General features: G+C 35.2%; 1 protein-coding gene across 1 annotated transcript; it reads right to left on the minus strand.

Moving 5' to 3' along the window:
* Positions 1 to 2,480: 2,480 nt before the first annotated feature.
* LOC149392868 (Zinc finger C-x8-C-x5-C-x3-H type family protein) lies at positions 2,481 to 6,518 on the minus strand. The gene is made up of 7 exons (XM_089617105.1): positions 5,927 to 6,518; positions 5,577 to 5,719; positions 5,219 to 5,284; positions 4,978 to 5,097; positions 4,561 to 4,881; positions 4,164 to 4,481; positions 2,481 to 3,798 (listed from the first exon to the last, which is right to left on the minus strand). The coding sequence occupies exons 1-7, from the start codon at positions 5,991 to 5,993 to the stop codon at positions 3,418 to 3,420; spliced, it is 1,416 nt and encodes a 471-aa protein (XP_089473231.1). The 5' UTR covers positions 5,994 to 6,518; the 3' UTR covers positions 2,481 to 3,417.
* Between the last annotated feature and the right edge of the window lie 12,895 nt (positions 6,519 to 19,413).

Consider the following 19,413-nt stretch of genomic DNA (forward strand, 5'->3'; position numbering starts at 1 on the left):
GGTAACCCGAGCGAACGGTGTAGAGTCCATTATCCTCATAGTGCCACACCAACCGATCCTCGCTTTCCGCTTCGCTTACCGGAATACTCAACACCGCCTCCGCGTCGTAGGGGGACAAATAAGTATACACAAGATCACGGTTCCAGCCCCCTTGAGACATAAAATCCGCCACTCTCCAAGGAAACCCGTCCTCCGGTTCGTCCGAGGTTAGAGAAAAACCCCCGGCTCTAGGTATCCACGGCGTCGAGAAAGCTCTCAAGTCACCCTTACCAATCCGCCATCTCACCCCCTTCCGCATGAGCTCCAACCCCCAACTCAAGCTCTTCCCTAGATAGGAAAAATGGTCTTTACATTTGAGCTCTAGGACCGGAGAGTGTGGGAAGTATTTCGCCTTAAGGATGCGTGACATCAAGCAATCCGGAAAGTTGATAATCCTCCAAATTTGTCGTCCCACAAGCGCTTGATTGAAAGTCCCAAGGTCTTTGAATCCAAGACCACCTTCGGTCTTAGGTCGCGTGAGAAGATCTCACCTTTTCCAATGTATTTTCCTTTTATCCCCCGTACCCCCCACCAAAACCGAGCTATCAACCGGTGAATTTCATCGATGAGCGTAGAGGGAAGCTTGAAAAAACTCATGGAGTAGGTAGGGATAGCTTGAACAACGGCCTTGATGAGGATTTCTCTTCCTCCCGCCGAGAAAATCTTAGCACGCCACGCAAGGAGTTGCTTCCGAATCCGGCTCATGATATTGCTAAAAACCAAGGTTTTCCTTCTACCAATTCGCATCGGGAGGCCGAGATAACTTTCCAATTCCGGTGTAGCGGATATTCCAAGGAGAGACTCGAACCCCGGGATATGACCTTCATCCACGTTCCGAGAGCAACAAAAAACCGACTTCTCCAAGTTGACAACTTGACCCGATCCTCGCTCATAGGTAGCCAAAACCGACCGAATAGCACGACAACTAGACTCGGTAGCGGAGCAAAAGAGAAGGCTATCATCGGCGAAAAAAAGATGAGTCACCGATGGGGCCGAAGTGCCACAAGCAAACCCCCTCCAAAGGCCCAACCTCTCGTGACCTCTAATAAGAGCGGAGAAACCTTCCGCGCAAAGAATGAAGAGATATGGTGAGAGAGGACAACCTTGTCTCAATCCTCTTCCGGGAATAATAGCATTGCCTACTCTACCATTGATGACCACGGAGAACACGGGTGTGGATATGCATTTGAGGACCACGGCAACCAAATTTGGCCCGAAGCCCATTCTTCTCATCATTGCTCCTATGAAGCCCCACTCGACCCGGTCATACGCTTTGCTCATGTCTAGCTTGAGCGCTAAAACCCCTCGTTTGCCTTTCGTTCGCAATCTCATAGAGTGAAGGAGTTCAAACGCAATAGCCACGTTATCCGAGATTAACCGGTTCGGGACAAAAGCACTTTGCATCTCGGATATGATCAACGGAAAGCATCCCTTAATACGATTGGCGATCGCCTTGGTAACTATCTTGAGCACAACGTTACACAAGCTAATCGGTCTAAAATCCGAAACCTTGGTTGGTTTTTTTGTCTTCGGAATTAGAATGATATTTGTCTCGTTCCACTTCTTAACACAATCCCCTCGATTAAGTATGCCGAGACATTCCTCCTTGACGGTAGGGCCCACCACGTTCCAATTCTTTTGAAAGAAGAGAGCATGGAAGCCGTCGGGGCCCGGAGCTTTTCGGGGTCCCATAGCAAAAAGCGCGAAACTTGTTTGTCGATCAAAAAAGAAAATCGGGAAATAAAATTAATGGAAAATTTGGTTTTCATGAGGGGCATTTGAGTCGTGTAATGAATGAATTTGATATTTTGGCCCAATGACATGGATTTAAGTACTGTAACTAAGTCCGTAACCCTGCGTTGAATTTTGTCTTTTTCTCTTCCAAGTTTCGGACAAACAAGTGTGTTACTCTCATTATATCTTGGAATTTGAAATTTAACTCTCTTTTCAAGTGAGAACAGTCATGTTGGAAAAATCATTTGTCCACATACAAGATTTTTCCAAATTTAGGAGTTACGTTGGTGATAATACAAATACATTCCTCATAAGGTTGATATAATACCCTAAGTCTTGTGTAACGACGTAAGAGAATCTTTATCGATAAAAACAAATCAAAAAAATATCTTAGATATTTACTCCACAGATCGGTAGAGAAGGTTTTTTTTTTTTTTTTACTTTGACGGTGACGACAAGATAATGAAGTATGATCAGACGGCTAAAAATTCTCTTTCGTCATTCTGTCGTGTAGTGGAATAGTCGGCATAAAGCGACAAAACGAATAAGGATTAAACCACTTTTTCATGAAAAGCAACCAAAAACCCCTCAAGTACTGGAAAATAAAATGGGAATCATTTACACACAGATGTGAATATATGTCATCCAATTCTGGAAATGGACAATTCATGTTAGGTGAGAAAAAAAAAAATTAACAAAAGAGAAGATAAGAAAACATGAAACCAGTTCACATCACTTTGTAAATAAGTCCCAGGTGAAAATTTATTCAGTGTCTGATAACAAATATTTGGTTTGAAACAAAAAAAACAGGGAAAGCAAAAGGAGAGAATTATTGCACAGTTCAATAGTGTTCTCTTCTCTTCTTCTTTTTCCTTCATATATATTTCGTATTTTGATAATATAAATTCATCAATAACCAGGTCAAGCATTTCAGATGCCACAATAACATAATCCACTGTATCTGAGTTATACATATGTTTCTAGAAAAATAAGGTAAAAAGCAATTTTTTTTTTTTTTTTTTTTTTTATGTCTCATTTGTGGTCTCTGAACTGCTGCTTTTGACAATAGATCCTGGACAAAAAAAAAAGAGTTTTGGAAACAATAGCTTTCAATTCCCAAGTTGAATTGTAAACCTTGCTTTGAAATTCACTGGGGTAAAAAAAATAAAAAAGGGAAAAAAAAGAAAAAGGGCGATAGACATGAAATACACGGTCAGTGTAAAAGGAAGAGAACCGTGGAATTCGGTCTTTCGTTTCAAGAGAACAAGAACACAACACTTTTTTTTTTCCTGCAAGATCTTTTTTCATGGTTGTTCATGAGAAACTACGAAAAAAAAGGCTATGTGTGCGTTGTTGCTTTGCTAAACTTTTCGGTGTTTGGCCATCGGTTATTCGAGAGATAAAAGGGAGTGGCCAATATAATGAGCTATATATGAACGCGGAGATAAACAGAGCTTGGATGATTGTATTTGCCTAGGACTTAGAATTTTTTTTTTGAAATCGTGACAAGTGAGAGATATGAAAGCCTCAACTTTTTTTTTAAAACGGGCTTGCACCAAAAAAAGGTTTTGTGCGGGGAAAAATGATAAGGGAAAAGAAGAAAAAAAAAAGAAAAGGAAAGGAATTGTGTTCGATATATAGCGCTTAGCTTGAAGGATGAGACTCTGCGTTCTTGCTGCTACCGGGACTCTGAACCTGAGCCGGGTGTTGGAGACTCGAATGGGACACCGAAGCACTGCTCTTCGAAAAGGTCGAACCGACCGATCCGCTGGAAGAGCTCATCGAGGAAGACATTCGGCCCGAAGAAGCCGAGTCCTTTGCGGGCCCGGAACGCAAATCCGAGGACGACGATGACGGGGCGAGCGTGGCGGCCGAGGACCCGACCGGGTACGGGGCGACCGGAATATCGGAAAGCGAAGACGTTGATGGGCTATAACTTAGTGTTCCCATTGGGTGGTCGAACTTGCAAGCCGGCCCAAATTTGCACACTCCTCGTTGTGCATAGTGATTACAAAGTGGAGCTCCCTGGTTTACATATTAATTAAAAAAAAAAGGGACAAGATGGGTTGATTAACAAGTATAAATCGTCAAAGATCGGTAGTAATAAAGAAACTCAGCAAGCCATATTCACAGCCGAGATCATTGTAAAGGTACGAAGACAGGAAACAAATATATAATGCTAATTTACAAAACACAAGAAGACAAAACCGATACTATGGCAGGTGATGATAAGCGAATGAGTTGATTTTAACCCTCATCTTCACGTACTACATACGAGTCTTGAGGAGAATATTAGGTGCCACAAGTGAGACAAGACAAACAAATCGAAATCAAATCGCTCCTAAGCGGTTTTTTTTTTCTTTTCTTTTTCGAACAAAGGGAAAATTTACCTGGCGCAAAGGGAGTCCGACAGGGCTTAGTGTAACAGTTTCTCTCGGGGCGCTATATTCCGGAAGTGGATGGTGGTATCTGCAAGAGGGTCCGAATTTACAATCCCCGGTTCTCATGTAGTATTGGCATTCGGGTTGGCCCGGTCTTTCGGGAAACGACTGAACTTGTTCCCTCTGGCCACCGATCTGAGAAGCGTTCGGTTGCTGATAAGATCCACCATAAGCAGGAGCCGAAGAAGACATTTGAGTTATCCCGTAAACTTGGCCCGGACCAACCTGGGGTTGATTGCTCGGAGACGGAAGCGAGCTTACAGGTGTCTGCAAAAAAAAAAAAAAAAAAATGAACGTTCGTCGACAAAAAAAAAAAAAAAAATCATGGAAATGGAGTTGTACCGACCATGTAAGGACCGGCCCATCCAGGGATCGGAACCATGCTCGGGGAAATCACCATGGTTCCGTAAGGGCTTTGGACATACTGGCCTTGCATCAGAGAAGGCCTAGTGAGGACCACGCCGTATTGCTGCGACGAAGACCCTGTAGGAGATTGCTGCACCGGCGGCGGCGGCGGGTACATCGCGTGGGCGGGGATCGGAGCCGGCATCGGCGGCGGAAGCGGCGGCGGCGGCTGTACTCCGGCGGGCTGAGGATGGTGAAACTTACACGAAGGACCGAACTTGCACTGCCCGGTTTTCACGTAGTACGAGCACTCTCTTTCACCCTGTCATGTTTCGCAAAAAAAAAAAATTTAAAAAAAATATTAAAACACGGGAACACAAACCGCGAGCTTCGACGGGAAAAGGGAAATTTGACAGACCTGTCGTAACGGGTATCCGAAATAATTTAGCGAGACCGGGGCGACGGAGCCCCCGAACTGCCTCGGGTGATGGTACTTACAAGAACCGCCGAATTTGCACGACCCCGTTCTCATGTAGTACTGACAATCGAGAGAGCGTGTCACAAACGGCAATAACGAAAAACAAAACTATGTGCATTGTCTAAAATAAAACCATTTGAGCTTCGAAACTGATTCGGCGTAACAAGCCCTAATTGCGTACCTGACATACAGGCTGACCGGATCGCTCGGGATAATCTTCTGCTCTACCTCTTCCAGCTCCAACAACCTGATCAGTACAGTTCAAAGTCATAATTTGTTTTTTTTTTTACTGTTTCAAACTTGACTAATTTGGCTGATGGGAAACCAAAACACAGATCCTTATGGGAACAAATAATATATAGACGCATAAGGCTAAAATCTTATAAGGAAACGTCGAATCTACATGCACAAAAAACCACAAGATCAGAGATAATCTTAGAGAACGAAAAAATTATCATGATCAGACCAGAAACAAACAGTGATCCACCAATTCGCCCCAAAATCAAACGAATTCGAAGCCATAAAAAAAGACGAATTACCATGCTACGATCTCGAGGATGATTGAACCGACACCTAGGGCCATAGCCACAGTACCCAGTTCTCAAGTAGAAGATACAATCGGCCTCTTCGGGTCTCTCTGGGTACGATTCGTCGCTCCCCTGACCTAACTGCCAACCAGACTCTGCATTTCACAGAGAAACAAACAGAAATCAAGGAATCGAAAAGATGAAAGAGGAAAAAAAAATCTCGAGACCTAGAAGAAGAAAGAAGAACAAACAAAAAAAAAATATAACCGCATTTCGGTCGAAAACCTCGAAATCGCACTCTCCGATACGCGACATTAAAACCTATTCGACACAGAGATCATCGAAATCGGAAATGCTTTTACCTTCGAGACCTTCCGGCGATGGATCGGAGTGTGAACCTTCGGTTGTAGCTCGACCGTACCTCTCCATTGTACGAACTCTATCTCTCTCTCTTTTTCTCTTTCTAGAGTGACTGATTCTACAGTGATCAAAAATAGATTGTTCTAGAAATATGTCTCTCCCTATAAATATATATGTGTATAAATTGTATGTATTTATATATGCATATATTGTGTCTGTACACAGAGAAAGAAAGGGAATGAGAGGCTTTGATCAAATGGAAGTGCTTTTCTCTACAGAAAGAAAGTATTGAGAGAATATTTTCTAGCCAAACAAAGACCTCCGAGGAAAAAAAGAAGAAGAAAAGCTTAAAGATTTTCTCAGTTTTTTCGTCTGTTTGTTCGTTTCGCTCTCTTCTTCTTCTTCGTTCTTTCTCTCTCTCTCTCCAAAGTCCAAACTCTTCAGTCACAGACAGTCTCTGTTTTGGTTTTTGCTTTTTCACTTTCTCTCTCTACAAAAATTCTCTCTCTATTTTTTCTTCTTTTTTTTTTCTTTTCTTTTTTTCTTTTTTTTGCAAAGACGAGTATTCTTTTCATTACGTAACCCTCGCTGAGATAGTGCAGAGAAAGATTAAAAAGTTTTTCCATTTAAATTTATATATTTATTTATTATAATGGAAAATAATAAATGTATTTTTTTTACCGGGCACTCACAGGCAGTTTAATTACCCGCCAAACGCCGCGTAATGCAATTAAGAACTAATTAATTTATTAATTGTGAAAGAGTGTTTGGAAAGAGAGAGACGACGGATTTACCCTTTGCTGAAATTAACACGTGAGTTGTTGCTCTAGTTGTTTGCGTTGCAAGTATGAAGAGTAACAACAAAAAGGTTATATAGTGATGGAATTAAATTTAATTTCGTAACTAACTTGATATTTTTAAATCCTAAAGCGGTTAAACATACACAATAAAAGCAAGGTTAAATTATCTTATCTTAAACAAAACAAAAGGGAAAGTTTGCTTTCTCCACGTGGCAATCAAAGAAGGCCTACATTGAATGAGTGATAATAGAAAAATTAAAAAATAAATTTAGATATTTAGACTGGCTACCAACTCCTTTGTTTGTTTATTATTATTTCTATTTCTTTCTTTTTTTTATAAAAAAAAAATTCTATTTTATTTGCTTGCTCGTGACTGTGAGTATAGAGACTAGCTATAAGTTCAGTGTAAAGACTAATATATACTAGTTAGAAATCGGGACTTGTATAGTTTGGAATTAATTTTTTATTTTTGTTATTGAATTTATTAATCACTTTTTTCCTTTCTCCAAATTCAATTTGTCATATAAAAATACAGCATCTAAATAAATATTTACAAAATACAATAAGAATATTTATAAAAAAAATGTATTGGAAAAGTTTTTTTAGGAATCGAAAACGTGAATATTTGATAGTAACACGTGGAATAAATACGGCAAAAAAGAATTATAAATTATGGTACTTTCAATAGGGCTAAACAATCATATTACAACGTCATATAATTTATTATCTCGTATAAATACAGCATCTAATATATATATATATATATATATATATATATATTATATATATAAAAAGTAGAAGAATCCCCTCTACTCGCTTGAACAGTATTTTTTTTTTAGAAATTTTTTTATTTTTGTAGACATTTTTATCTTTTCGATAAAAAAAAACAATACGAATGAACAATATTTGTGTTTAGAGTCTAATCTCTTATTTTTTTTCTTATATATATTTATATATATATCTATATATTTATATATATATATATCTTTAAAAGAAATTAATATTTATTATTTATTGAACAATTTTTTGTGAGTAAAAAAGAATTTCAAAGTGAAATGTTTTCGTTACATTGACAAGCTCCGTTACTCATACCATTCATCATTATTACCTACGAGACACATAAACCATTTATCTTTTTTACATATTAACTTTCCTAATAGGTTAAAAAATAAAAATTTTATATCTTAAAAAAAATGTAACCAGTGAACTACCAAAGTCGTGGTACCTAATATTTTTTTCTTTATAATCCTGGTGTTTAAATTAGACCCAGCTAAATTTTACGAAATTTTCATATTATCGATCTAGTGCTCCGACATTAATTCTATGAACGAAGTCGAAGATCGAAAAGTCAACTCTAGAAAGTGCTCATTTGAAAATCATGTCAACAGACGTAGAAGAGAAATATGTCCTCGTATAAATTGTACCAAAAGTGTAAGTTTATTTAATTAAGAAACATGGTCATTGAAATTAGCTAAAGTACTAAGAAAGTTGGTACTTTTATCCTGGTATAGAATGCAAGCAGTAGTTAAGAAATAACATAACATGAAAAAAAAAAGTCAATTAACTATAAATACAAACGTAAAAGAACTATATGAGAATAAACTTGCAGACTTTTGTAATTCAATTAATCCCATTCATCGAAGAAAGACTATTGTTGTGTTTGGTAGTTAACTCAAAAAGTTCATAGAAATGTGAGAACACCAATGAAATAGACATGAAATTGCATTTTCATGAGTCTTCATTAAATAGTGAGGGATACACGTTTCTATAATGCTATGTGTTTCTTATGTACTATTGTTTATTTCGATATTTGTATCAATATTCGATCTGATTCAGCTTTTTAAACGGAGATTATTATGACCCAATATATACTTATTATGGGTCTTAGATGAAGTCTAATTCTAACTATAGAATTACATGAGTCAACATGGAACAACAGCTAGAAATAATGCTATCAAAAGTCGAAAATACTTGTAGACATAAACAATGAGGCAAACAAATAAGCAATGACAAGAGTAACTCGTGAATCATGACATTTTAAATCACTGTGAATTCTCATTCACTTTCAATGTTGGATTCTTTGTCTTGTCAAGATACTGGCTCTTTGTATTCGCTCATTTTGGACAAATATTTATGATATATATAAGTATTTTGATAAATTTGATATATGTTTTAATATTTAAAAAATCCCCCTTGCCTTTTATTCTAAAGGGCATCCATTTTCTCTATCTTGGCTTCGGTAGTATTCAACAATAACTGAAAAACCATATGGTTTTCTGTAAAATGTAATAATATTAAATGAAAAAAAAATTCAACCTTAGAAAACTATCACATTCCTTGTCTTTTTTTTTAATATATGTATTAGTTTCGACGAATGCTAATTAATGTTTTAGAAATGAGATTATTTAGGTTATATCTAATTTGAGTGATACATATTGTAATTCCCTCCAAGAAAATTTTATGTTTGATTATGCAATAAATATCTCATCTCAAGTCTCAAACATCGAGAAGTACGTTATTCTATTTCATGAAAAGAAAACCCTAAATATTTCTATTGATATCTTTAAAGTTTTAATTTGTAATGGGGCCTTGATGGATTATTCCAGTATTTTTGTTGTAACTAACCATATGAGTATCTTCAATTAAAATTACAGCCTAAATATGTAAATGTTAAAAAATAGCTCAACTTATACCTACGTCTTTATAATATGGCTTTTATAATATGGCGCATGTGTCTTGTTTGAGTTTTGAATATTTTCTTAATATTTTGAAACTCGGCCTAAAGTTTTAGCATGGAGATTTTAAATAAGCTATATGCCTAATTCGCTCATAATAGTATCATGATATTTTGGCTAAATAATCAATTAAAACTTATAACATGGTCAAAATTTTTCTAAATTTTGTGAAGTAGCAATATTTAACAAAAATATGTGTCAATATTTTTTACCACTAACAAAAAAAAATGTAGAAGATATCTCCTTTTATACACTAAAAAAAATTAAACAATGTCAAATGAAAACCTAGAAGTTGTATAAAGAAATTAATTTTTGCAAATATATTATGTATAATTTTTTGTTCAAATAATATTTGATAATATTAAGCCAAATCAAGAGGCGCTATCGTCAAACTTCAGCGTTCGGACCTCAGCTTCTACGGTAAGCTTTCACTGCAAAGTGCAAAAGTATGTTTTGGAAATGTATTTTCTATAAAATGCTTATTATATATTTGCACCATAATTACGAAAATAGTTCTCAACTAAGTCAATTGGCGCGTGAGCTAAGCATTTAATTCCGTTAAAGACTAAAGGAGGCCAGTTAAAAACATCATGATGAAGAGATCTTGATTTTGCATCACCAATTTCACACTCCACCAAATCAACGGCCAAGATCTACTCACCGAAGAACCAACCAACGGTCATTAATCTTCCACCTGTCAATAACCGAGTCAGCAGCGAACTCAGTTGAAACTCGGCGAGTGAGCGCAAGAGTAGGTAAGAAGTCTATTAAATGCATTTTTATTGTTTTTCTAATGTGAGCAAAATGGTAAAAAAAAAAAAAAAAGTGACCTTCTATTGCCGGTCAACAATAGTCCCTAGTGCAACACTGTGGAAAAGGGACTAGCCGGTCACTACTCACTAGGCTGTGAATGATGAGAATAAAATAATGAAAAATAATAAAGAAAAAAGTGGTTTTGTTTGACTTGGACAACATTTTGGCCACAAGTGGAGCTTTTTAAGATTTTGTACTATTTGCATTTTTCTCTGAACTGTAGCAAGTGTATCTCGTTTTAACCCAAATGTCGGCGAGCAATTTGATATTTTATATTATTTTTTTTTTTACGTTTTTACAAACCTCTTACACTATACAATACATTCGCATTTATGATATCTCGGTTGGTGGTAGTAGAGAGAAAATTGGCAAATATATTCTTGATATTTATTTTTCAGATTGGATTGGGCTATAGACCATTATTGTCCATCTTAGATTGGGCTATAGATAAATTGACTGATAACACTTTTCTCCTTCACTTTGAACATCATTGATTTTGTTTTGATTTTTTGTTTTTTTTTTTCGTGTTTCATGGAAATATTTTGTTATAAATATTTCAAAATTTATCAGTATTCACTTATATTAGGATTGAATTTTCATGGTCCAATTGCCGATTTTTTATTGTGATTGTTTAACTGAAGTTTAAGATTATAGTTGTAATACGATTTTCTCTATGTTGATAAATTGAGTTTAACTAGGCTTCTCACGAATGTGTAATTGATACGTGCGTTAATCACGCGTAAAACTCCTATTTTCCGAACCAAAAACCGACGAGTCCTCAAGTATTTTAATGGTTTTTAGTAGGTTTTTGAGTAATTTCAGGTTCCGAGGAGTAATAGAGCGTCTGCAATCAATTTCGTGGAAAGAGGACGGGATTTTGAGACAAAACGGTCGAAATAGAGTAAAAAAGAGACAAGCAAGAAATTGACGACAACCGCGCGCCGCGCGATGGCAGACTTCGAGACCGCGCGCCGCGCATCGGCGATAGCGCCGCGCATATGGGAGCGCAAATCATGAAAATACACAGAGTCTTATGCGCGCTCCGCGCATAACCTGGATTTCAGACCGCGCGCCGCGCAAGGACGACCGCGCGCCGCGCCCTCCTTCGGGTTTTGACGGACTTACTTTTCGTTTTTGATGTTTTTGAGCGAATTAAACCATTCCAAAGGCCTAATATGCTCCGAAAATCACCCCTTGACCTATATATGAGACTCTAAGCTCTGAAAAACATATCTTCCCTTTTGTTTTTAGTTTCTATTTTATTGTTTGGATGTTCTAGAGAGCTTTTGAAAGAGGAAAACGGCGTTCTTCAACGGAATTGACAAACCGACGAGTTCTCCTTCTCCGAATTCAATCGTTCTTCTTTCTTCCCTTTCTTTTATTTATTTTATTGCTTTAGATTGTTGTTGAACATCAATTTTATTTAATATGAATTCTGTGTTGGTTTCAATCTTTATTTTAGTGTTTTTAATTATTCTGTTATGTTTAGCGTTGATTATGAATTCCATTAGAGGCTAAGTTTCTTTTGGGGTTGCGATGTAGCCGGGATTGATAATGGTTGGGGGGCTCGTTAGGGTTAGATAATCATTGTTTGCTTCATTATTATGGATTGCTTGATATGAATTGTTCCTTATGCTTTCTAGTGCTTGATCACCATTAGAATTGTTATCTAGGATTGTTTAGCTACTCGAGAGAGAGTAAATAATCGTGCTTTTGTTCATGTCATCATAGTTGATCCTAGGTTAGAAAATCTAGGCAATTTATGTAATCGTTTGAACTTTTGTTTCATTGCGTGTGATTGTTTTAATAGGATTAGATGCTGAGAGGACAATAATCCGTCAATTGCATAGGTTTGCTAGAACACTCGAGAGAGGCTAGTGAATAAGTTTGATAGAGTGAGATTAGCATCCATAGGAGTAGATTTTGTTGTTCGAGCCCGAAACCCCCGTCCTAGTTAGTTCCGGTGAAATCGTGACCCCTACTTTCTCTTCTTGCAAAACTCGTATTTAACTCTCTGCTTTAGTTTTATTATTGCTTTGTTACAACCATCTTCTTAATTTTACTTGGAATTAATTAGCATCAAGTTTTAGAAAATCGCTAGAGTAACTAGTCTCTGTGGGATCGATATCCGTTACTTACGTAACACTATTACTTGTTCGATACGTCCGCTTGCGTGTTAGTTATAAAAATATCGCAACAGTAATCACAATGCACTACTAGATGTTTGAGAAAATTCCTCAAAGAATTAGAGATTTTCTTGGATGTGAATTGTAGTTTACACAATTTATCCAGATTGTTTAGTTGTGTATTGGTCTTCTAATCTGTACTTGTAACTTTTGAGAAGATAAGGATTGCTATTCTTTGGGTTTGCTCATATATCTCATAGAGGCCATGTCTTTTTTTTTTTTTTTTTTCACACATATGGCTCGTGTTGTTTTCCGTAAAAGAAATTGTGTAATAGTAATATTGAATATGTGTTCTTGGTAGTAGAAGAATAAGAAGAATCAAAACTAGTCATCAATAGCCAAAACTTAAAGATGCCAAGGAATCGAAGAGATTAATGGCTACGAGGATTCGAAGTCGGAGTTTCTTTGCCTATTTTTGTGCCGAGGATTTCGATAATGTTGGGCTTTGTTGCCACATTGATGAAGAACATCCTGTAGAAGCTAAGAATGGGGTAACTATATATCTTTTTCTCGACCATGTAAATTGTATAGCTCTGCCTATATTATATCTTATAAAGCTTGCAAATTTTATAGTTTTGTCTCTATACAATGGGTTCATGGGAAATGAGGTTTAAAAAAGAAGCTTTATGAGCATATTAGATATTAATTCTTAGCACTAATTTTAACAACTGTATATATTTGGTCTTTATGGATTTTTTTTTTTTTTTTGAGCAAAGGCAATACTGCTGCTGTTTAGATTTAATATTCTTTCTTCTCATTTTTTCAGATATGTCCAGTTTGCGCAAAAAGAGCAGGGTCGGATATTTTAACTCGGCACAGAAGTTTGAATTTTTTATTATTATTTTCTTAGTGGTACAAATGTATTTGTTTTTTTTTTTTTTTTTTTTTTTTTTTTTTGTTGTTGATAGTATAAGGTATTGTATTATTTTCACTGAGTTTATGGATTCACAACTATTTGTTTTTAATTGACAGTATAAAGTATGTTATTATGCTCAGTGGGTTCTTTGTTTGATGTTTGCCGTGAGCACATCTATGTCAACAATTCTTGGAATATGAAACAAAATATTCACTTAACCTAAAGAAAAAACAAAGTTTTCGGTAATTCATTTGTTGACATCTATGTCAATAAATCAATAAACTTTCTAGTATCGTCATTTGTTGACATGTATATAAAAACCTATCATGTCATTCGTTGATATATATCCAGTGCTGTTATTTGTTGACATATACATATCAATAAATTGTGTCGATTGTTGACATATATATGTCAACAAATCGTCAAACAAATCCAAATTTCTGGAGAAAAAAAAACTTGATTTCTTGACATATGCAAGAATCAGATAAATAAAAATATGAAAAAAAAGAAGATGATAAAAATGGATAAGAAAATATTATCTCTCCAAAATATACTAGTAGATTTGTCCAAATTATGATTTCGGTGGAAAATGGAAAATGAGTTTTTAAATGGTAACAGATGTGTCAATTTTTATATTACTAAACAAAGTACAAATTTTGTACGCTAGGATTATATAGTTAAATTATAAGTAGTAGTGTTTTTTTTTAAATTAATCACAAAAATAATAATATTTTATACTAAATTTTTTATCACATTTTAAGTGATAAACAATCATTATTTTTGTTGATGTTTATATAATTTTCTTAATATATTGTTCATTATTTTGCATTTCGTTTATAGTTTTATTTATAAAAAAATAATAAAAATTTGCAAATAATACTATTTTTGAAAGGATTTAAAACACCACTATTTTGATAATGCTGCACTTAGTAAGTGTCTCTTTAATTTTTTGTGTTCGTTGAAGAATATGTAAAGTGGAAAAATTACTTAAATTAGATGAAATAAAAGGAGAAGTTAGGTATATAGCTCATTTAAATCCACACGTTAATTTTTTTTGCTTAGCTATCTAAAACTTAAGAAAATAACAGAAATTAAAGCAAAACCCATATGACATACTATGAAAATGTAGGCATGAATTGAGCTATTTCTTTAGTATTTGAACAATTAGGCTATAATTTTAATTTAGGGTAGTCATTTTTCTATTTCATACTGTTTTATTTTATAGAAAAAAAATAGTATTATCACAATAGAACCAAGCCTGCCAAAAGAATCGAAAAATAAATATAATCGATTAAATCGAACTGAGCCATTTATAACAGAAAATTGATACAATTTTCGTAGGACTTAACCGAATATATTACTTATTAATTTCTCTTTCAAATAATGACTTACTCTTAAATATTTTAAGTAAAGATTCAGTTGCTACAAATTAGTCTAGTTTATAGTAAATTGTTCATTATCATTGTTTAAACACGATTTATAACCGGATCGAATTTCCAATCCCATCCGATGATTTTACAGTTTGGTTGTAGTTTTATTTAACATTAAAAACCAAAATATTCAACTTGACCTACGAATCTAAAAAAGCCATATTATACACCTAAACACTAAATTGATGTAAATAGTACAAGCTAATTATAGCAATGGGATCTTATATGGTAACTATCACCAATTTCATCTACCTAGAATGTGATGTATCACCAAATAGATTGAAAAATGATACACCATTGATTAAATTGAATTAGGGAATCAGAGTAACTGAGCAAGCTTTTGTGTTAAAACTTGGTAAATATATATTACTTTTCTTAGAAATGCAAAGGAACCATGAAATGGTAGTATGTGTTCCAAAAAAAGCAAAAAGGGTGTTGGGATTTCTATTAATAAATAAAAAATTAAAAACAAATGCAGTAGCAAGACGAATAGTGATTAGTTTGTTGGCTATTTATGGTTAGATGAAAGCGGGAAAAATAGTTGCTTACTTAAACCCACTTTAAATAATTGCTTAAATATAATAAAAATGAAAAGCACATATTAATTGGATACATAAAAATAAGATAACAAGCCATCTTGAAAACCAGTACATGAGTTATTGCTACGTGAGTCTATTGCATAGCCTGGCTTGATAAATAATTAAAAACCTTTAATTTATGCCAATAGGATCGTACCCCATTTGTCCATAGATCAATTAAACCTTGTTATAATGTAATAATTGATCAATATGTACCACAAAAAAACAAATCTCACCTCTTGAACCCATCCCTTTCGAAAACAAAACATGTAGTTTGAAATTTATGGTTTTCAGTGTCAAAATCACAAGAGTTAGGAAACAAACACAACACGTTTTTTAATCTTATAAAAAATATATTGGGAATGATCCAGAGAAAACAACATGTCGTTCAGATGGCAAAATGTTAAGTTTTTTTACCAAAAGTTTAATTTAATAAAAAATACTATTAATACAATTTTATCCCCAACAATTGATGTCAATTTAATGTCAACAATAGATGTCGATTGTTGACATATATGTCAACAAATAGACATGTCGATTGTTCGGAAGAGGCCATTAGAGCCGATGATCGCGAGTTACGGTCCCGCACGGCCTCCTAGGGCCTTGTTGTTTGAGTTTTTATGTTTCGTTTCCGTTGGTTCTGTTTAATTCTTATCTTTGTAACCACGGTTTTCCTCCGCCATACGTGAGGGCTTTTATGATATTTCGTGGCTCCGACCACGCTTCCTCAAAAAAAAAAAAATAGAGAACTCAAACTCATAGATGTCAACTATAGATATTAATTATTGGCATCTATGTCAATAATAAATGTCAATTGTTGACAAGTAAAATTATATTTTTACAAATAGTTTATTATTAGTTTTGGTCAAATTAATTTTTTTGGGTGAAAAATTGAAAAAAAAAACATCTCTCTGGAAAAAAAAAAATCCCCAAATTCCGTCTCCGAAAACTAGTGATTGGTTCTTATCATCTCGACCTCTGAGCTTGAGCTTATCAATCCGATGACTCTCTGAGCCTCAGACCATTGGTCTCTTCTCTTTCAATCGGCTCTCAACTAACTGTAAGTTCATTTCCTCCGCAAAACCATTCGTTGTCACGGCGTGAAATCTATAGGACAAACCAGTTTCATTACAACGAGATGGTTCTCAATCAGCTCAGATTCGGATCAGTCTCAAAAGCGCTCTTTCACAGTTTTTTTCTTGATGAACTCGCTTGGCTTCTCCGAAAACAACGCTTTGTCGGCTTCGAAGACAGTGCGTTTCGAGAGCAGCGAAAAGCCCGAGAAATGCATAGAGTTCTTCGAGTCTCACGGCCTAACCGGTCCACAAATCTCAGACCTCGTTAGAGGCTACCCTAGAGTCCTCTTATGCGACGCGGACAAAACGATTTCCCCAAAATTGGAGTTTTTGAGGTCCAAGGGTTTATCGGACCCCGAATTGGCATCGATTCTCTCCAAGTACCCTCGTTTCCTTATGTCCGGATTAGCCACCAAGATCGTCCCATCGTTCGAATTCTTTCGGGACGTGTTCGGGTCCGATTGGAAGGCCGGCTTGGCCGTGAAACGATCCCCGGATATACTCACGTACAGCCTCGAGAAAAAACGTGTCTCCGAACATCGAATGTCTACAAAAAAACGGAGTGACCGTCTCCAATAAGTCGAGGCGTATAAGAAGTGGGGTTGGTCCGAAGAAGAGTTTTCGATGGCCTTCAAAACGGACCCGCGTTGTATGTTGTTGTCTTTGGATAAGATCGCGGCGAGTATGGAGTTTTTCGTGGGCGAGGTGGGTTTAAAGCCCGGAGATTTGGCCAAATCGCCGTATGTGCTCTGTCACGGTTTGAAGAAACTCAGGCTGAGGTATTTGGTTGTTCGTGCTTTGGCGTCGAAAGGTCTTTTGATGGGATTTGATGATAGTAATAGTTTTGGCATTCTCGCATGGGCTAATAGTTCCACAAAAATGTTCGTGAAAAGGTTTGTCACGCCTTATGTCGAGGCAGACCCGGAGCTTTTGGGTTTGTAACCGCGGCGATTTGGATTTGGGAATCTATTTTTTTGGTAGTGAATTGTGTGAGAGTTTCAGTTTGTTTGTCCTTAATCTAATTTCTAACACATGAACATTGAGCTTTAGTTTCTTGAAAGCCTAGGCATTTCGTGGGTCGAGCGGGGTTATCTGTGTATGTTTTGTTCTGAAGCGAAGAAAAAGGGGAAAAAAAAAACTTCAGAATTGTAAGAAATGTTCTTGTCAAGAAAACTTAGCATGAAGTTTAGATATGAACTTCTTTTAATGGTGTTCTTTACATTTCAGAGATTCCATTTTGAGTTCAGGATCAAGGGTTGAGATTTTGTTTCTTGAAAACTGTACTCACAATAAATCAATTGCTTCAGAAATTTATTGGTTTCCATGGGTTGTGTTAGAGAGCTTTAGTTGGGTTTGGATTTTGATTTTTCATAAATAAGATGTAAATCCGACTTGAGGATTGCCCAAGTCTGAGTTCTGAAGCGAAGAGTTCGGGACTAGTGTTCTCTCTGGTCTTTTTCATTCGGAGGTTCATATTGAAAAGAAAAAAAAAAAAAAAAACTTCAGAGGTGTATGGTATATTTTTTTTACAAATAATTAGCAAAATAATCAACTCAAACGTTGAGAATTGCTAAATAGCCAAGGTTTTGTAAATATTAGGTAAATAGCCAGCAGATTTTAATTACATATCTAAGTTTACTAAAATACCCAAATTTATTCCCGCCCAATCGATTATTTACATGTATTTACTGCAGAATATGTAAAGTCCAAAAATTGTTATATCTAATAAGGAAAGAACATATACTTGGATTCAGTAAATAAGAAATAAATAACGTCTAATATATAAGGAAACAAAATAACAATAAAACACCCATGTAAATTTCAGTTGTTATATATAAGGAAACGAAATTAAACCCCAAATTATGTTCACACTTAATTTAGGGAATTATGAAACAAATAACGAGATTATTTACATGTATTTAGGAGATTATTTACATGTATTTACTGCAGAATTTCCTGAACAATTCGAAATTCAAATAATTTTCGGATTCAAATCTAAAAGGACAATCTCCGGAATTAAAAAAATAATCTGATTGGTCCACGTCATCCAAATGGCTATTTACCTATTATTTACAAAACCTTGGCTATTTAACAATTCTCAACGTTTGAGTTGGTTATTTTGCTAAATTACCCATTTTTTTATCAAGAAAACTAACATGAAGTTAATATATGAACTTCTTTTATCTGATATGAATTGCAAGATCAGGTTCAAGACTTGAGATTTCGTTTCTTAAAAGCTGTACTTCAAACAATCAATTACTTTGGAAATCTATTGGTTTCCATGAATTTTTTGTGCTAGAGCTTTAGTTGGGTTTGGATTTTGATATTTTTTTTAAGAAAGAAAAAAAAAAAAACTAAACGAATTTTAATTATAATTTCTGTTTCATTTTCTTTTGTTATTTGAAATTAGTTGGATATTATTTTACAGGATAGTGATGGGATTAGGAAATGTAAGTCATTCCCTTTGAGATTCACCTTCAGTGAGAAGAGTTATGAGCTTCTCTCACTTTGGTTCTCAAAGCCATATATTAATCCGATTGAGGATTGTTTGAGAAAGCCAAGTGAAATAAAACTGTAGCTTATTTAACTCAAACAGACTTGATATGGATACGAGGGATTGGAAAAAACAGAACGCAAATTTGGGGTGCTATATTTAATACGAACAAGGTTTAAAATGAACAACAAAACCTATCATCATATATATCTACTACTAATAATAGCAACAGTATATATATATATATATATATATATATATATATATATACACACACACACACACTAGTATTACATATTCTCTGTCTGTTTTTCTTTTTGTATTTCAAGTGATGATATTTTAATAACTTAATTTTAAAGTAGAGCATGAGAATGGTAGTAAAATAGCCCACCAACGCTAAAAAGGAGGGCATTTGTGTCCAAACGGAATAATATATCATGTCGTTTTAAGTCCTTTCATATTCTCTGTCGTTTTCTTTAATCTTCTACAGTCAGTTTGATTCGAGTCTCTCAACTCCATCG

The sequence above is a fragment of the Urtica dioica genome, chromosome 6, assembly GCF_054948205.1.
Source record: "Urtica dioica subsp. dioica isolate 48M chromosome 6, U.dioica_male_clone48M_v1_H2, whole genome shotgun sequence".
Lineage (NCBI taxonomy): Eukaryota > Viridiplantae > Streptophyta > Magnoliopsida > Rosales > Urticaceae > Urtica > Urtica dioica.

Bases quoted from the DNA above. Each gene is read 5' to 3' on its own strand.
- LOC149392868 (XM_089617105.1), bottom strand. From the start codon at position 5,993: ATGGAGAGGTACGGTCGAGCTACAACCGAAGGTTCACACTCCGATCCA. The intron at 5,285-5,576 runs GTAATTCGTCTT...TGTACTGATCAG, and splicing joins ATCCTCGAGATCGTAGCATG to GTTGTTGGAGCTGGAAGAGG. The intron at 4,482-4,560 runs GTCGGTACAACT...TTTTTTTTGCAG, and splicing joins GATGGGCCGGTCCTTACATG to ACACCTGTAAGCTCGCTTCC.